Source organism: Doryrhamphus excisus, linkage group LG11 (assembly GCF_037039965.1).
Source record: "Doryrhamphus excisus strain RoL-2023G ecotype Guam linkage group LG11, RoL_Dexc_Guam_v1.1, whole genome shotgun sequence".
NCBI classification, from domain to species: Eukaryota; Metazoa; Chordata; class Actinopteri; order Syngnathiformes; family Syngnathidae; genus Doryrhamphus; species Doryrhamphus excisus.
In genome coordinates, this window is record NC_136367.1 from 17,278,221 (window position 1) to 17,298,263 (window position 20,043).

The 20,043-nt window shown below is 43.6% G+C and overlaps 1 protein-coding gene across 33 annotated transcripts in view; it reads right to left on the reverse strand.

Annotated features, from left to right (window-relative positions):
- cacna1da (calcium channel, voltage-dependent, L type, alpha 1D subunit, a) overlaps positions 1 to 20,043 on the reverse strand; it is a 63,416-nt gene that overhangs the window by 33,461 nt on the left and 9,912 nt on the right. For 20 of the 33 annotated variants that reach the window (XM_058046086.2, XM_058046089.2, XM_058046083.2 and 17 more), the window contains exons 4-20: positions 18,553 to 18,692; positions 14,982 to 15,154; positions 14,691 to 14,843; positions 13,630 to 13,826; positions 13,218 to 13,321; positions 9,682 to 9,851; positions 7,491 to 7,565; positions 5,014 to 5,101; positions 4,645 to 4,671; positions 3,597 to 3,757; positions 3,309 to 3,534; positions 2,088 to 2,295; positions 966 to 1,086; positions 777 to 864; positions 568 to 595; positions 336 to 490; positions 129 to 258 (exon numbers count right to left, since the gene is read on the reverse strand). In XM_058046086.2, coding sequence (XP_057902069.2) covers positions 129 to 258; positions 336 to 490; positions 568 to 595; positions 777 to 864; positions 966 to 1,086; positions 2,088 to 2,295; positions 3,309 to 3,534; positions 3,597 to 3,757; positions 4,645 to 4,671; positions 5,014 to 5,101; positions 7,491 to 7,565; positions 9,682 to 9,851; positions 13,218 to 13,321; positions 13,630 to 13,826; positions 14,691 to 14,843; positions 14,982 to 15,154; positions 18,553 to 18,692 — 2,244 coding nt within the window. The remainder of the gene's footprint in view (positions 1 to 128; positions 259 to 335; positions 491 to 567; positions 596 to 776; positions 865 to 965; positions 1,087 to 2,087; positions 2,296 to 3,308; positions 3,535 to 3,596; positions 3,758 to 4,644; positions 4,672 to 5,013; positions 5,102 to 7,490; positions 7,566 to 9,681; positions 9,852 to 13,217; positions 13,322 to 13,629; positions 13,827 to 14,690; positions 14,844 to 14,981; positions 15,155 to 18,552; positions 18,693 to 20,043) is intronic. The other 13 variants (XM_058046093.2, XM_078794895.1, XM_058046092.2 and 10 more) reach the window with 3 other exon arrangements.

Below are 20,043 nucleotides of genomic sequence, written 5' to 3' on the forward strand. Positions count from 1 at the left end.
TACCACACTTTGAAAAGTCCTGCTATGTAGTACTAATGTATGTACTGGAAGTATACTGTATACCATTTGTTGTGTATATTCATGTCCTAAAATAGAGGAGTTTGTGTGGAAGTGAGTGACAGACTTACAATATTGCGAGCGGAGAAGTTCCGGATGGGATCCTCTGCAGCGAGTGAGACGGAGCTGAGCATGATGAAGACCAGGATGAGGTTGGTGAAGATGTGGTGATTGATGAGCTTGTGGCAAAAGACGCGAACCCTGCAGCACACACAACAACAAAGCTGAGCGGCGGGGTATCTCCTCGTTCTCGTGTCGGACTTCATGTGACTTCCTACGGGTTGGTGTTGCTGAAGATGAAGAAGGCACTTCCCTCTGGGATCGGCGTGATCTTCTCCTTCTTTACCAAGTCGGAGATGGCCGGCCGAGGTCCTGATGGCACTTCCGGTTCTTCTTCTTCTTCCGCAGTGTTGTCGTTGTCCTCCTCTTCGTCCTGGATGGATGTGGAAACTGCTTCAACTTGTGCTTTACTTAGAATTCCCAAACTATGTCGGAATGACAAGAACATACCTTCTCATCTTTCTCATCCTTCTTGTCCCTGGAACAAATACAGACATCTTCATGAGGCACATGCAATGCAAATACACAACTATCAACCTATTTAGGGGCGTTTCCCATCCGAGGTGAGGTCATGGAGGGTGCCTCCAAAGTAGGGAAGCCCAGATCCCAAAGCCACCTGAGAGACATAGTCCCGGGTCTTCCCCAAAACCCTGCTTTACCCTTTCTTGTCTCCTTCATCCGTGTTGAGGGACTCTGCATCTGCCAAGTTGTCCACAGCAATAGCCAAGAAGACATTCAGGAGGATATCTGAGCACAGTCGTCAGTAAGGGAAGACACTTCCTGTTTGGAGCAACGGTCACGTAAATCCACATGAACTACGCTGAATGTGCGTGTGTGAGTGAGGATACAGTTTCCGCAGATGAAGAGGATGATGAAGTAAAAGCACACGATCATCCCCGAAGATGAAGGCCCTCCGTACGCCATGATCCCGTCGTACATCACAGCGTTCCAGTCTTCTCCGGTCAAGATCTGAGTGAGTGTGGTGTATTCTTTGACTATTTTATCAATCCTTTGCTGCATGAATAATGTCCGCCATAAATGCTCCCATTATGTCGACATTGGAAAGCAGAAAGCTAGTTCTCTTTGACCGCATGCTCATTTCTCAACGAGCACATTGCCCAACACAAGTAACACGGAGAGCAGCCATCGCCTAACGCAGGGGTCAAACAAGTGTCCTGCGGGCCACATTTGGCCCGCGGGCCGCGTGTTTGAGGCCCCCGCCTTGATATGAAAGTTTAATGTTAGTTTGATATGGATGCTGTATGGTATCATGTACCCAGAAAAAATTATTACGTTTGATTAATGTTCATGTTAAAGGTTAAATAACTGTTAATAGTTATCCTCCCTATCTGTGTGGAAGTGGTAAGTTTTTGGCTATTTAAGTTTAAAGGAAATAACTTGAAGGGTACCGTTTAGGTCGCTGGCTCTCAAGTTTGAGAGTTAACATGTGTCTCAAGATCCTGCAATATGTTGTAAATAAAAAGAGTATAAATGTGACTATAGTCGTGTTTTGTCATGTCTACAGGGCTCCAATAATGCTTTGTTCATTTTAATCAGAAAAAAAAAATTGTCTACCCACCAACTATATGTGGTTTCTTAAGTTTTTATTATTTGCCGTTTTATTATTATTATATTTATTTATTACTGATTGATTGATTTTCTTTATTCTTGATTTGTTTATTTATTTTTCATCTTATTTTGTGTAGAAAAATAAAAATTAAGATATTTGAGAAGAGTGGAATGTTTTATCAGAGCTTTTCTTGTAGAAAATCGGAAGCAATTTTTCTGTTTTTAATAAATGCGTTTTTTTTTTGGGGGGGGGGGGGGGGGGGGACCTGATGCTGCCCAGTCTCACCCACACCCTAGCTCCAGTGGCCCCCAGGTAAATTGAGTTTGAGACCCCTGGCCTAACGGGATCAATGACGTGACCTGATGGCCTCACAGCGCTTGGGAATCACGGCTGTCTGTACCTGAAAGACGGTGAGCAGGGCTTGGGGGAAGTTGTCAAAGGTGCTCCTCTTGGTTTGGGTCTCGTCAAAGTTAAACTTTCCGCCAAAGACCTGCATGCCCAGCAGGGAGAAGATGATGATGAAGAGGAAGAGCAGCAGCAGAAGGGAAGCGATGGACTTCATGGAGTTGAGGAGGGAAGCCACCAGGTTGCTGAGCGATTGCCAGTGACTGGTTGGGGGGAAAAAAATGACAAGACGACAAAGACGACAGGATATGGGTGACAAAGTAAAAGAACTATTGAACGTCTTCCAGCAAAAATGAAGTGATGCAACTTTAATATTTCAATATTTCACAGTCACTGTATGTGATGGACAGTTGGGCAAGATCAGCACTGGGATCAGCTCCTCTCCCCTCTCCCCTGGTGCAAGTCCTGTGTTGATGTTGTAAGTGTCCTTGATGGTGCCCTAGTATGCTGAGTTTTTTCTACTTCCTCATAGGAGCTTAGTCTTTTTTTCCCCCTCCCCTCTCCTCCTGTTGTTCCCTTTCCTCTTCCCCTCCATCAGCCAGTCATCCTGTCCTGTCTACCCCCGTTTCATGGGGGGTAAAATCTCATTTGTCTATATTCATTCATTCACTAATTTTCTACCGCTTTTCCTCATGAGGGTCGCGGGGGTGCTGGAGCCTATCCCAGCTGTCTTAGGGGGAGAGGCGGGGTACACCCTGGGACTGGTGGCCAGCCAATCACAGGGCACATATAGACAAACAACCATTCACACTCACATTCATATGTATGTAAATCATAGTAAAGGCTGATTCTGATTATGGAGTTAGTTACACAGCATTAAAAGTTGACTTCCTGTTCAGTGCAAAGTAAGCTTCAAAAAGGGGCGTGTCTAGACAGAGCTGTACTTGGACTCACCTTCATCTCCAGATGGTTTCCAAAACACCTACCACCAAAATTTGGTTGATTTGTGTTGCTGTTTGTGGTTTGGTTGACTTTTTGGCCAACATTGGTTTCTGTACTTGGGAGTACTTTTGTGACTCCTGACTTTGGCTATTTGTAGTACTTTGTTTTGTGTATTTCTTGACCATTTTTCCACTCAGTTTAACTCTTTTTGTGTGTCTGCTTTGGGGTCCAATTCATCCAACTAAAAGAGCGCAGCATCTCCCTCGGATGCAACAATAAAACATCATATGAAAACAGCAGCTACTAAATGGATGGACTGATGTTGTGGTTTTACCGTGTGACCTTGAAAATTCTCAGCAGGCGAACACAGCGGAACACAGAGATGCCGAGGGGCGACATGATCTCCAGCTCCACCAGGATGGTCTCTGTGATTCCTCCACAGACCACAAAGCAGTCAAAGCGGTTGAAGAGCGACACAAAGTAGGCCTGCAGGCCCAGGCTGTACATCTTCACCAACATCTCGCACGTGAACAGCGCTAACAGCACCTTGTTGGCCACATCTGGAAGCACCAAAGCAGACATGAAGCTGCAACGTGCAGACGCACGGCCATGTTGTGCATACCTTGCACTTGCGTCAGCCACAAGGGTTGGTTATAGTGCTCTGACGATATGGTGAGCGTGTTGAGGAAAACCAAGATGATGACCAGCCAGTAGAAAGGCACCGATTTGACAGCCAACCGGCACTTCCTGCGGCAGAACCTGTTCCAGCGGCGCCAGCGCCGACTGCGGGGAGTAGAGAGGTCTGCGTTACAACTGCATGCCCCTCCTTTTTATGTGCATGTGTATGACTTTTGAACATTAGAGCCCTCCAAACATGAAATAACAGCCCTATAGTCACATTTACACTCCTATTAACCAATACAGTACTGCAAATATACTGTAACCAGAGAAAGTAAGACATGCTAACATGTTAGCAGTCTCCTGTTCTTTTCTGGGCATTCTAACGTTTGGACAAGAAGAAACAGAATTTGCTTAAATATGCATATTTTCCTACGAATAACAAGGCATAATCAACCACAAAACTGCCATCATTTATGAATGAATGTTTGAAAAATGTGGTGCTGCAACAGGGATGTAGCAAGGGACCAATTTAGGACACCTTGTAGCAAGACATGCTGGGCATTGTCATCAAAAGACATTCATTCATTCATTCATTTTCTACCGCTTTTTCCTCACGAGGGTCGCGGGGGTGCTGGAGCCTATCCCAGCTGTCTTCGGGTGAGAGGCGGGGGTACACCCTGGACTGGTCGCCAGCCAATCACAGGGCACATATAGACAAACAACCATTCACACTCACATTCATACCGATGGACAATTTGGAGTCGCTAATTAACCTAGCATGTTTTTGGAATGTGGGAGGAAACCGGAGTACCCGGAGAAAACCCACGCATGCATGGGGAGAACATGCAAACTCCACACAGAGATGGCTGAGGGTGGAATTGAACCCTGGTCTCCTAGCTGTGAGGTCGATCGCCGTGCCGCCCTCATCAAAACACAATGTAATACAAATACAGTAGAATAAAAAGACATTATAATAAAAAAAATATAATGAAAAGACATTATAATAGAGCTGAGTGCGTCATTCCTTCATCATGCCAACATATACTAACCTGAACTTTGACTTGGAAATTTTTTGACTGAAAAAGAAAGAAAAGAAAGAAAGAAAGAAGGAGTGAAAGTTCGCAGATGACAGGTTAAACAGGTGTTAAAGATTCATGTAAAGCGGTCAAAAGAGTGCAAATGAGCCGTTTTAACGCAAGAAGAAGTCGAGAAGGTCAGCTCACCAAAGTCACATGAAAATTTTACTTCTACTCTTAAAGGGTGCAAATACATCCCAGACATAGTGTACATATTGGCTATTAACCCAAACAATATACTTCATCTGGATTTTGGCTCCCCCTTCCACGGCTAACCATGGTCGTGTTATGACAACAACGTCTCCAAAGAAAGAAATGTGCTGCCTCACGCCACATGCTCACCACAGTGGTCCGCAGCATGGCGTCTTCTCATCCTCCCCATTTTGGTTCTCGGTGTTGACAGACTCTGTTTCGCTGGCTGGAGCGCTCGCTGTAGACGTTAAAAGAGGGGACGTTAAAAGGCAGGAAACAAGTCAAAGAAAGATTCTTTTCTGCTTCTGCTCCATGATGTGTTCAATAGAAACTCATCGTGCTGATGATGATGTAGGACAGCTAGTTCTAGTACAATATGTAGTACACTGTGTCTGGGATGATGATGTAGGACAGCTAGTTCTAGTACAATATGTACACTGTGTCTGCGATTATGATGTAGGACAGCTAGTTCTAGTACAATATGTAGTACACTGTGTCTGCGATTATGATGAAGGACAGCTAGTTCTAGTACAATATGTACACTATGTCTGGGATGATGATGTAGAACAGCTAGCTCTAGTACAATGTATCTGGGATGACGATGTAGGACAGCTAGTTCTAGTACAATATGTACACTATCCTGGGATGATGATGTAGGACAGCTAGTTCTAGTACAATATGTACACTATCCTGGGATGATGATGTAGGACAGCTAGTTCTAGTACAATATGGACACTATGTCTTACGATGTAGGACAGCTAGTTCTCGTACAATATGTACACTATGTCTGGGATTATGATGTAGGACATCTAGTTCTAGTACAATATATACGGGATGATGATGTAGGACAGCTAGTTCTAGTACAATATGTACACTATGTCTTATGATGTAGGACAGCTAGTTCTCGTACAATATGTACACTATATCTAGGATGATGATGTAAGACAGCTAGTTCTAGTACAGTACATACACTATGTCTGGGATGACGACGTAGGACAGCTAGTTCTAGTACAGTATGTACACTATGTCTGGGATTATGATCTAGTTCTAGTACAATATGTACACTATATCTAGGATGATGATGTAGGACAGCTAGTTCTAGTACAGTACATACACTATGTCTGGGATGACGACATAGGACAGCTAGTTCTAGTACAGTATGTACACTATGTCTGGGATTATGATGTAGGACATCTAGTTCTACTACAATATATACAGGATGATGATGTAGGACAGCTAGTTCTAGTACAATATATCTGGGATGATGATGTAGGACAGCTAGTTTCTAGTACAATATGTACACTATGTCTGGAGGAAAATGAGCCACTTTTATCTTTTAAATACTTTTTAATACTTTTTTTTTTAATACCCGTCTTCCTCAGAAAGTGAACGTTTCCACGTGAGTCCTGAGGAAGTTACGTCAGGCCATTAAGGAGAAAAAAAAGGAGCGTTTGATTTGCGCCTCTATCATTGGAGGCTTTTTAATGATTGGTTACCGCAGCTCGGACGTCAGGAGGTTCGCTACCAGCTGCTTATAATGATCTGCCTTGTAATGCTAAAGTCTATATCTGCTACCGTTCATGAAATGTCACTACATGCATGTATTTTTTCCACTTCGAAGAGAGAGTTCTGCAAATAAAAACACAACATTTGATGTCAAAACTCTACATGTATGAACATGAATGTACTGGAATGTGCAGATAGGCTTTCAGATAGAAATACTTGCTTGGAGACACATACTACCTTCTGATCAATGACCCTTCTTCTGCATACAGTTCCTATTTTTATCCAATACTGTATCTTACTGCACTTACTTTGTTTTTATCTGTGACCTAAACCAAGAAAAAACATTTGTTGCGGAAGCATTTTGCTTGTAGACCAGTGTTATTGTGCACCCTTAATACCCTGTAAATAATTTATGATGACTATACCAGTAGTCCTGGAGGACACAGGCCGTAAGAAGAAGATAAATACTCGCCTCACAGTAGTGTGGATGAGGTGTCTTGTGAGGCAGCCGTGTGTGTGTGTGTGTTTGTGTGTGTGTGTGTGTGTGCATTTGTGCGGTTGCTCAGCTTATGTGGATGTGTTTCCTTTGATTCCCAAGTGGAGGCAAAGCTGTCAGGCCTGCAGATAGTGCTGAGTGCTGGAGGTGCGGGAGGAGAGTATCTGGGTTTAGCCTGGTTTCCGACACTGATGCTGTGAGCCCCCCGCCTCCCAAATAGGACGGGGAAGGAAGGAACCGGGGCGGTGATATCAAAGCATGTGTTTCTATTCAGTCTCGTGATGAGACACCCTTGTATTTTAGTGGAGGAGGTCAACAAAAACTGTGACACGAGGGGTGAACACATTCATGATTCATAATGAAGTGATAACACATTACACACACACACACACTGATCTGTCTGATATTATATTTTGCTTTGTTAGTGACAGAATTTTTGTTGTCTGAAATTAACTGCACCTCACCTGTGTATACATCCACCAATTGGATAACAGGCTTCACTACATATCCTAAAATAAACACCGTGGCCGTCTCCAACCATGCCATTTCAGTTGCATCAACCAACAAAACAGGAAGTGACACAAAAGCAGCAAAGAAGGAGGGAAAAGCACAGGATTTACTGTACCATGAGTGTCGGACGACTGGCTGAACCACCCAAACCTTCCTCTCTTCTTCTCAGTTAGGTCAGCCAGAGTCACTCCTTCATGTGCAATGCATGCAAGCCCATGCATTCAGACACAACGGCACAGCAGAGGACATGGTTGGGGAGGAGAATGGGCTGCTATCAAAATGGGGTCAGAGCAGACAAGCAGCACAGGACAACAATAGTATTCCAAAAATATCAAGGAATCCAACAATGACGAGGAGTAGAAGGTGGAGGAGGTGGTGGTAGGAGAAATCATGGGAAGGGCTCGCTGTCGAGGCGCCAAAGGAGAGGCAGTGTTGTGCTTGATCGAGTTCGAAAGAAGACGTTCATTTTTCCAACAACCTTGAACTGAACGTAACGTCTTTGTAAATAAAGAACTTCAACATTGACTTGTTCAAATGACACTACACTCAGCGCCACCGTGTAGGTCCACTTAGCACCTGAGCAGAGATATCTGTACTATACTGTGTAGGTCCACTTAGTACCTGGCAGAGATATCTGTACTATACTGTGTAGGTCCACTTAGTACCTGGCAGAGATATCTGCATTATAGTATTTAGGTCCACTTAGTACCTGAGCAGGGATACCTGTACTATACTGTTTAGGTCCAATTACTACCTGAGCAGGGATACCTGTACTATACTGTTTAGGTCCAATTACTACCTGATCAGAGATACCTGTACTATACTGTTTAGGGCCACTTAGTACCTGAGCAGAGATATCTGTACTATACTGTGTAGGTCCACTTAGTACCTGGCAGAGATACCTGTACTATACTGTTTGGGTCCACTTAGTACCTGAGCAGGGATATCTATACTATACTGTTTAGGTCCACTTAGTACTTGATCAGAGATATCCGCACTATACTGTTTAGGCCAACTTAGTACCTGGCAGAAATATCTAAACTATAATATTTAGGTCCACTTAGTACCTGAGGAGAGATTTCTGCGTTATACTATTTAGGTCCACTTAGTACTTGGCACAGATACCCGTACTATACTGTTTGGGTCCACTTAGTACCTGAGCAGCGATATCTGTACTATACTGTTTAGGTCCACTTAGTACCTGGCAGAGATACCTGTACTATACTGTTTGGGTCCACTTAGTACCTGGCAGAGATACCTTATTATACTGTTTAGGTCCAATTACTACCTGAGCAGAGATACCTGTACTATACTGTTTAGGTCCACTTAGTACCTGAGCAGGGATACCTGTACTATACTGTTTAGGTCAAATTACTACCTGAGCAGAGATATCTGTACTATACTGTTAAGGTCCATTTACTACCTGAGCAGGGATACCTGTACTATACTGTTTAGGTCAATTTACTACCTGAGCAGAGATACCTGTACTATACTGTTTAGGTCAATTTACTACCTGAGCAGAGATACCTGTACTATACTGTTTAGGTCCATTTACTATCTGAGCAGGGATACCTGTACTATACTGTTTAGGTCCATTTACTACCTGAGCAGGGATACCTGTACTATACTGTTTAGGTCCATTTACTACCTGAGCAGAGATACCTGTACTATACTGTTTAGGCCCACTTACCTGAGCAGGGATACCTGTACTATACTGTTTAGGTCAAATTACTACCTGAGCAGAGATATCTGTACTATACTGTTTAGGTCCAGTTACTACCTGAGCAGAGATACCTGTACTATACTGTTTAGGTCCACTTAGTACTTGAGTGTAATAACCAGCACTTCCATGGCACCTTTTTTTATCGAGCAACTGTTTCGTTTTTCGTCCAACTGTGGCAATGCTTAGACAGAAAACAACAAGATGCCAGACGTCCTAGCAGGATGACGACGCAGCTCCTGGGGCTGCCATGTAATTCACGCAAACAAACGTGAGCTACTGTACTTCCTCACTTTGAAGAATTTTGGATGACCTTTAAATGGAAGGGTAGTTTATGATTGACGAGGGAATGAGCAGAAAGTTGAAGGTGAATGAGTTTGTGCTTCATATGCGCCGCTTATATAAAGAGGATTTGGATTAAGACTTTTTTTTTTCTACTGCTTCGGTTTTTTTCCCCTTCTCAGCTGAACTCCAGCGGTGGTCGCGATGTGCTCCACTTTCGTGGCTGACATGCATTAAAAAGGGGGGAGATTTCTTTGGGCATTAGAGGGTGAAAGTGAAAGTGCTGAATGTAGAATACGCTTACGGTTGCGTTTACACTCCTCGTCCGCCTCGTCCTCGTTGTCAGGGTCGATGTCTTCAGCCTGAGTGATCCAGTCCAGGTACCCCTTCAGGTCCTCCTCCAGCTGCTGCTTCTCGCGCAGCTTCTGGAAGTCTCCACGAGCTTTGGCCTTCTCTCTCTCCTTGGAGAACTCTCTGGGTTTAGGTGGAAGCACAAGGAGACAAAGCATGCAAAGACGTACATAGACAGAAGCACCTCAGTGAGCAAAACGTTGCCTTAGATGAGGAGGACTACACAACAAGCACATTTGCACACCACAATGGAAACAAGCTTTTTTTTTTTGCAATCAACCATCTCCATTAAGAGGATGCCAAGCAAGACATTGTGCATAATTTCTCCCATCAAGCAATCCCGAGCTTTAAAGTCTGTTTTTCTCCTCCTCGGCCACTGGAGGGAGATGTAGACCTTGGAAGGAGAGCCCAGGACTATATTTAGATCCCTCCAGCAGCAGTGCCAACATCCTCATCATAAAGAGGAGGCAATTTAGGGAGACAGATGCTTTGAAGAGTCAAGCAACATTGGCGTAGATCTACGTTTATAGATGACATCAACAAGTGCAGAAGATGGCGCTGTGAAGGAGATTTGAAATGAATCGTAAAGGAAAGATGTCATGCACAGATGGCTGATTGCTCAATCAAGATGCTTACAAGAGATGATGATTTTGTTAACTTGGCTTTACTGGCTCAATTCCTTCTCTACTCTAAGAAGTCCATCCTCAAAAGACAACTGGGGTTTGCTAGCTTGTGGAGCGCGCAAGCGAGAAGGAAGTGGAAAGCGAGGAATAAGATGAGGTTAAGACGGCTTGAATGCGATGGGAGGAGGAGGAAACGCTCACTCTGCAGCTGCCAAGAAAAGGACGTCATAGTGTGACGCCAGCGCGGGCTCGGAGGCCGACACTGAAGAAATACATCACATGGACAAAAGTATTGGGACAACACTTGCACACGCTTTGTCCCCGCGGTCCCAATTGAGTGCCTAGTGTGTAATTCCTGACTAAACAGAATAGAAACAGAGTGCAAACTAGTCTTTACACTTTTCAGGCCTGCCATAAAGCCATCAATAAATACCACGTATTGCCACCATACATTGGAAGATGATGCAGAGCCAAAATGCCTGCACGTGTAAATAGAGGTGATGTACCGCGTACAAGCCCTGGTAAATACAGGTGATCTACCGTATAGAAAGCCTGGTATAAAGGTGATCTACCGTATGGAAACCCTGGTAAATAGAGGTGATCTACCGTATGGAAACCCTGGTAAATAGAGGTAATCTACCGTATACAAGCCCTGGTAAATAGAGGTAATCAACCGTATACAAGCCCTGGTAAATAGAGGTGATCTACCATATAGAAAGCCTGGTATAGAGGTAATCTACCATATGAAAAGCCTGGTAAATAGAGGTAATCTACCGTATATAGAAAGCCTGGTAAATAGAGGTAATCTACCGTATATAGAAAGCCTGGTAAATAGAGGTAATCTACCGTTATAGAAACCCCGGTATAGAGGTGAGCTACTGTATGGAAACTCTGGTAAATAGAGGTGATCTACTGTATAGAAACCCTGGTAAATATAGGTAATCTTACCGTATACAAGCCCTGGTATAGAGGTGATCTACCATATGGAAAGCATGGTAAATAGAGGTAATCTACAGTATATAGAAAGCCTGGTAAATAGAGGTAATCTACAGTATATAGAAAGCCTGGTAAATACAGGTAATCTACCGTATATAGAAAGCCTAGTAAATAGAGGTAATCTACCGTATAGAAACCCCGGTATAGAGGTGAGCTACTGTATGGAAACTCTGGTAAATAGAGGTAATCTACCGTATGGAAACCCCGGTATAGAGGTGAGCTACTGTATGGAAACTCTGGTAAATAGAGGTAATCTACCGTATGGAAACCCCGGTATAGAGGTGAGCTACTGTATGGAAACTCTGGTAAATAGAGGTAATCTAACATATGGAAACCCTGGTAAATATAGGTAATCTACCGTATACAAGCCCTGGTAAATAGAGGTGATCTACCGTATAGAAAGCCTGGTATAGAGGTGATCTACCGTATGGAAACCCTGGTAAATAGAGGCGATCTACCATATGGAAACCCTGGTAAATAGAGGCGATCTACCGTATGGAAACCCTGGTAAATAGAGGTGATCTACCGTATGGAAACCCTGGTAAATAGAGGTAATTTACCATATAGAAAGCCTGGTAAATAGAGGTGATCTACCATGTACAAACCCTGGTAAATAGAGGTGATCTACCGTATGGAAACCCTGGTAAATAGAGGTGATCTACCGTATGGAAACCCTGGTAAATAGAGGTGATCTACCGTATGGAAACCCTGGTAAATAGAGGTAATTTACCATATAGAAAACCTGGTAAATAGAGGTGATCTACCATGTACAAACCCTGGTAAATAGAGGTAATCTACTGTATGGAAACACTGGTAAATAAAGGTAATCTTCCGTATGGAAACCCTGGTAAATCAAAGTGAAAAGGGACTCAGTTGCTCTTTTACCCAATCAAAGATACTTTTGTCCATGTACTGTAGTACATCAGTCCACTTTGTACACCATAACTTTAAAGGTCCCATATTATAGTATTTTTTTTCAAAGATGGTAATTAAGTAGCGTATTGGAAATGTGCTGAGACCTTTAAGTACTTTAAGTAAGACCTATTGTAGCTTGTCTGTAGCTTTAATGCTAATGAGCTAGCACTACTGTTTACGCCATCCACTGTATGGACGCCATATATCCCATACAAGAATGTAACACTAAGGAGTGGGACAGGAGAACACGTTAGCATAGCTACCGTACATGAGCTACAGTGCTAATGTCACATTCACATTATTGTCATGAAATGTTAGCATATTCGTCAACGGAAAGTAAAATGATTAAATTTACACCTATCAGTTTTTTAGCTGACTGATGGAGAGGTTTTATTTTAAGATGTGTAGCAAAGCCTCCTTTTTTTTTTTTTTTTTTACAAAGTGGGGGCTCGCCAAGGGTGAGTCGAAGGCAGCGTAATGTTCACAATGTTTTCCTTGATAATGTCATGAAAACACGCAACTTCATTTGAGAGGTTCCTGTCTCACTATCGAAGGGGAATATATATTTTTCCCATGTTTCGGGACACATTACAGTGAGAACATCATGACAAAGCCCATTTTGCATAATAAGGGACCCTTAAATCACCTAAGTTGAATCAATTAGAAGATGTTTTTACACGGAGCAACCCACAGCAAACACTGCAAAGAAAATGCCACTGCACACGTTTGTTGCCTCTTACCCACTAAGCACACCTAAGACCAGGTTTAGCACAAAAAAGGAGCCGAGTATGATGAGGCTAACAAAATAAATCCAAGGTGTTTCCCATCCTATGGCGTCGTTGACCTACGGGAGCCAGAAGCAGCCAATGAACAGACACAAACAGAAAGGACAGAGACCACCCGAACCTGCACTCAAGCGGAGGGCCTCTGTCAACAACGAGGAGAAAGTACTTACCCGCTCAACACACCCAAAACCAGGTTAAGAACAAAAAAGGAGCCGAAGATCACAAGACTGACAAAGTACACCCATGGAAGCTCAAAGCCCATAGCATCGTTCATCTGGAGGAGCGTGCGTTAACGCAGAACAGGAGAGGAGGGGTAAGAAAGAAGGAGTGAAGAGAGAAGAAATCATGAAGTAAGATATTCATAAAAAGAAACAGCAAAAAGTATGTAGTACGGACACACACGGCACGGTTAGTTGTCAATCATATTTAACCAGTCAATCACACCGGCTGCCTCGGGAAACGATCAGCAGCCTCATCAACACAATGTCACATTGCCGCGCGTGTGATGCGAGCAGACGTTTGGGCTGAAGGCGTGTGCCAGTCAACGAGGCAGGTCGGCGCCACACGAGGACGGGGACTCACCCAGTACAGCACGTCCGTCCAGCCCTCCATGGTGATGCACTGGAACACCGTCAGCATGGCAAACAGGAAGTTGTCAAAGTTGGTGATGCCGCCGTTGGGGCCTTGCCAGCCTTCCCTGCACTCGGTGCCGTTGATGGGGCATTGCCGCCCGTGCCCTGAGATCGCACATGGAGCGGGATCCTCCTCTGCTAGCATTTCTTCATAAGACGTGAGACATAAATAAAACAACATCATATTGAAGGGATACATTTAGTGCATAAAATATACATAAGACCAGTTAACATCTACATAAATGAAAATATGAGCTGGAAACCTCATATTACAAATATACAACATAAGGTGGCCAGAAATAGTTCAATATTGAACAAAATTTGTTCTCAATCAGAAATCACTCCACACTTTTTATTGCTCTATGGTTCTACCATATCTTACTTATTGTGTGGAAATATGGGCTAATAACTATAAAAGCAATTAATTCATAATGCCGCCTACAGAGAACATACTGACTCCTTATTTCTAAAATCACAAATACTTAAACTTGCTGATATAGTTCATCTTCAAACAGCCAATATAAGGCGAAAAATTACCTAAAAATGTCATCAAATATTTATCTACATGAGAGGAGAAATATGATCTCAGGGAAGAACTAAATTGGAATCACTTATATGGTAGGACTACGTTAACAAGCCATAGCATTTCAGTATGTGGAATCAAACTATGGAATGAATTGAGTAACAATGCCTCAAACAACGCACAACAAAAAAAACAACAACAAAAAATAAATAAATAAACTTAAACTATATTAGGAAAGCAGGAAGTGAACAAATGTAACAGTTACTGATTGTAAAAGTACCAGATGGAGGGGTAGGATTTAATAAGCTTTGCTTTTTCCTACTCCTTTTGGACATGTGGAACTGGGAACTGATTATGGGATGCATTCAATTGTAATCTGATGCATGTTTAAATGAAATAAAACCATTACCATTACCATTACCATTACCATTCAAAAACCATTCCATACAGTGTACATGTTGACAGAAGAAAACAAAGTTCATACATACCCGATCCAGGAAGATAGCAGGTGGCGTGCATTTTCCCGATGAAAAGCTCCAGGCCGATAATAGCATAGATGATGATGACAAACAAGACCAGGAGGGCGATATGAAGGAGAGGGACCATGGCTTTAATGATGGAGTTCAACACCACTTGTAAACCTGAGCAAGGAGAAACATGAGCATATAGAATAATGTGCTTGTCAAACTCAATTGCATCAGAATTTTCGAGTTTTGTTACTTTTGCCACATCAAAGCTGATATAATGACATAACCAACACAACACAACGGATTACTTACTGGGTACTCCTGAGACCAGCCGCAGGGGTCGCAGCACACGGAAGGCTCGAAGGGCTTTCACGTCAAATCCGCCGGGCTTCCCACCGTGACCGTGCATGGACGGGTGGTTCTCCTCTCCTTCACCTTCTCCCTTCTCATCTTTGGTCAGGATCTCCAAGACCACACTGAAGAGTCTGCCGGTAAGAAGAACACAAAGCCTCACAGACTGACTCGCATCCACACGCTGACTGGACTGATAAGCGCTAAAGACTTTTCACATCAATACTGGAGTCCTACTTGAGAGTAGTCAGTGTACAGCTTGTATGACAGTGGGTAGATGGTATGGGTACCACGGTAGAAAGTATATTATACCTGCGAATATTATCATTCATCGAGGTCATTAGCCATGTTTTTCTGAATGATGTACCAGAAAACAGTGTATACATGGAAAGGAATATTCCAATCTCCTGTCTACATGCACCGCTATAATCAAACGGAATATTCAATGGGGTATGCGCAGTAAAACGTACACAACATCACGTGATTCATCAAAGATGGCGGACGAGAGTGTGATTACCACGGTTGTTATGCTTTTTTTAACGTTCAGTTCTTTTAAAGTTTGTATCAAAAACGAACTTTCCGCTGTAGTCCAGTGATGACTGCTCACCGCCAATTTTCAAATCCTGAGAGACGTCTGCGTGTTACGTCACAGCTGAGCATGAAAGAACGCACCCTGACAACTTTCCGATTGAGTGGGTACAAGATACCTCAATGGGATTGGGGAAAGGAATATTCCATCCCTGTGAATCCGATTATATATTCATTCGGATTGGCACTTTTCTTTCAGAATGACGTGTATACAAAGGTTAGATTCTTTGTTTACTATATTGGTAATAGCAGTGTAAAGGTGACTATAGGGGTGTTATTTCATGTCGAGAGGGCTCTAATGTTAAAAACCTGGTGGTAAAAAGGTAACTCTGTTAAAAATATGGCATTTATAAAATTCAAGTATCATAGCTTCTATTTCCTGTTATTCCTTTGAACAAGAATGACTTGGATGATTGCTGAGGCCAGCATGGAAGGAAGTGTTTTTAACAGCTACCCACAAACAATGCTGACATCACCAGGACACAGTCGGACTCCTGCGTCCTACTACTACTGCACATATGGTGAACAGCCCACGATGCTCGCTTCATGTTCATGGATACCAACTGGTAATTCCATGCTCATGAAAGTACATCATTGCATGTTTAGCTTGATAAAGATGAAGGTTTTCACTGGGGTAGTGATTTTGTACCTGTGACACTGGAGGACATCGGATACATTAGTCTAAGAGGGCCTTGGGGTTTGGGAGTTAGTTCAACTGGTCCAAGTGTTTAATGAGTGCACTTGGAAAAGGCATGGGATCCTGTGGGAAATACTACCGGACCGCCTCATTCAAGTGGTCTGTTCTTTTTTGGCGGCTGTGGGACTGAGTCTCTGGTTTTGTTGTCATGGAGCCATGACATGCAACTCTGACTTGATCGGTTCACAGCCGAGTGTGAAGCGGCCGGGATGAGAATCAAGACCTCCAAGTCCGAGTTCATGGTTCCCTCCTGGAAAAGGGTGGAGTGCTGTTTCAGGCTCATGGGATGAGATCCTGTCCCAAGTGTAGGAGTTGATGTTGAGTTGAGAAGATGGAACATGGAAAGATGGACAGGTGGATTGGTGCATGGGTCCGTTGTGGGGAAGAGGGAGCTGAGTCAAAAGGCATGAGCTGCAGGAAGTGACCCCAAGGACGAGATAGGCTGTAGGGTGGCTGGACTCTCGCTTGGGAAGTCATTCAGAAGAGACTCGAAGTAGAAATCCTCCTCCTCCACAGACCTGACAGCGCTTTGATGACGCAGCATCAGGAGCAACGGGGGGTTGACTATCTTGCCCAGGGATACTTCCATATGATCATAGCAACTTCAGGTTGGAATATGACCACTCCATCACCTGAGCCATCCCAGGCCTGGGAACGCCTTGGGATCAACTAATTGAGCTGGACAAAGTAAACGGACAGAGGGAAGTCTGGGATTCCCTACCTAGTCTAAAGTGGGCCTTGAGTCTCAGATCCAGTAAGTCAGTGTCTGAAACTGAAGTACGCATCATGCAAAAAAAAAGTACAAAAAAGCTGAAATCAGCAGCTCCTACCCTCAGTCAGACATGAGAGAACATCGTGCAGCCATGACATGAAAAGTTGTGGACTACAAGTGGAGAATGGAGCTGCCTGCTGGGGGCTGAAGGATGCTCTTAGAAGCCCAGACTTCTCCGGTTTCAGTGAGTCACTAAGACGGCTGCTTTGTTACTCAGCCACCCAAGCAAATCATCCTTCACATATTGACACCTTTATGTTGGAAGTAGCTACTCGTAGCAACTTTCATTTTCTATCCCACTTACCTTGTTAGGGCCGTGTGAAAGCCGGACTCGATCTCAGCTGAATCCAATGGAGTGATAGAGGTATACTGTATGTACGTATATGTATATTTATCACATACTACAGTATTAATTGGCCCTATACCCTAGAAACCGCCCATGAATGATACGGGAAAAGTCCGAAATGATACTGTGTCAAAGCCCAGGGCAGTGATACTGATAAAATATAGAGTTTAACCATGTCCAGTATCAGCCCCCGTTGCTGTCCACTGCTCTGGTATCGTGCCCGTGAAACAACCAATCAGAGAACAGCACACGAGTGCTTAGTGCCTCGTGCTTCTCCAGTCATCAAAAAACCCAAACTTGATTAATGGAACTTTAATTGTCAGACATTGATAAGATAAGACTGTTGATAAAATATTATTGTTGAAATATTTTTGCAATTATTGTGTTTACACTGTTTAGAAATAATACATGTAATTTTTCTGGAAACGAAATGGTCTTTTGATTAAATAGTACTTGATAATAAGCTCATGATTAAATAGTACCATCGGTCTCGGGCTGATACCGACACTTATATATACATATATATATGCATCCTGATGTTTCTAACAGGCTGCGCCATTTTCCCTGTGTCACTGCAACCAATGAGTGGGCACACTTGGCGGCAAAGCGTACATCTTCGCATGAGAGTGCACGCCACATCAAGCCGGCATGCGGCACATAGACAGGATGTGACCCAGCTACCCACTGGACTGTGCACACTGGAGGACAGCTGGTCACAAGGCAAGATGGATGCAGGGGAAAGATGAAGACGGCAAAGTAAAAGTGGGCGTTGTGTCAGCCGGTAAGGACAAAGCCTACATTTGTGGGGAAAGGAAGACGAACAACGCAGAATGGGAGACAGCGAGCCAAATGGAGTACATGGAAGGGAGAGATGGGAGGGAGTGTATGGAGGGATGGTGACTCATTCCATCTCTGATGTATTCTCTCTGTCTTTTCTGGGTCATACGGTGTGGGCGTGTGAGGGTCTCTATTAGCACTTGGCCACTGGGAGCAGAGGCTTAAGCGTCTTTAACTTTCACACATGCAGCCTCTCTGGCTGTAAGCTCCAACTGCCAAAGTGCAAATCCTCACATTGTTGAGTCAGCACATGATGCCGTAAGGACGCAGGTAAATAAAGCCCGGCGCTCACCCGATGACCACGATGACGAAATCCAGCATGTTCCATCCATTTCTCACGTAGGCATTCTGATGCATCACCAAACCGTAAGCGATAATCTTCAGAAAGGTCTCGATTGTGAAAATGATGAGGAAGGCATACTCCACTGTCTCCTGCAAACACACAAAGATACATAAACATGTCAACATAGTTTGTCATATTTTCCAGAGAAATTGCATTTCTATGTCTGACCTGCATGGTTTATCATGACTTCATTATGATTTCTGGAAATGAATAAAGTATCTATGGTTTGTACTCCAAATGCTGAGGAAGACGTGCAAGTGTACATGTAGTCCATGAATGTGGCATTTACAGTGGGAAGGGAACTGCAGAAGTCTGTTAGAGAATGAGCTTTGTCCCTGTACTGGAAATGAACAGGAATGGAGACAGGACGGTGCCCTGGGGTGCCCCTACACTACTGACCACAACATCAGACTGGGATCTCCTCAGGTCTTCTTACCCTAGCTACTACTTACCTAGTAAGTAGCTGTAAGTAATTCATCAGTGTCCTAAGTGTGTTTATTTCCTGTCGGTCAGCGGTCGTTTGTGTAGCATTATAGAGTGTGCATACAGGGAGCGTCTTACATGCAAATGACAAGCTCAACCATATGTGGAATTGCTAATAATAGCCTTTGAACCTAAGTTAGCACTCTTTGAGTTAATCCATAGTAAATCAGGGGTCTCCAACCAGTAGCTGGTGATCTACCAGTAGTTCCTAAACCAGCACTCCTAAGGGTTTATTCATTTATTGTCATCTCCTATACACACTAAATTAGAAAGTGGGGTTCTGGAAGTACTTGGGAGAGTGGGCATTGAGTGTATTTTGTAAATCTAGGAGCAACATGTGTACTGTGTGTACTGCATGTGTACTGCATTGTCAGTGTTCTATAGGCACAGCTGTGTCATGCACACAAGAGCCCCGAGCTGTACTCAGCCTTTTGCGTCAGTAACAAAGACATCAGTTTGACTTATTGTGGTCTAAGTGCTGGTCATAATGTGCAGTAAACTGTTGGGAAAACCAGCCCGGCGGCACGCTTGCATTTAAGGCATCCACTGAGAACACATTATAGGGGATTCAAGCATTGTTGAGTAGTGTGTTTTGTTGGACATGCTAGTTTTCTTAGCAGACAACAATGAGCCACGTGTTGAAAATGGCTCACGAGTCACCCTTTGGACACCCCTGGCTTACAGAAATATCCATGTGAATTGTAATAATGCTGACACTATCAGAAAGGACTGTGTAAAGCTTCATTGTAGCACATGTTCAATATAATGGCATCTGATGGCCGTGCCTTCTCAGCTAATGAGCAATAAATGTGCTCATCAGCACATGGATTAGTAAACAGAAAGAGGAGGAGGGGGAGAGACAGCAAGAAAAGAAAGAGGGAGAGGGAGAGAGGCCTTTGGGGATGACCATAAATATCTCTGACTCATCTTCGTTTATTTCGCTCTCGAGTGTTACTA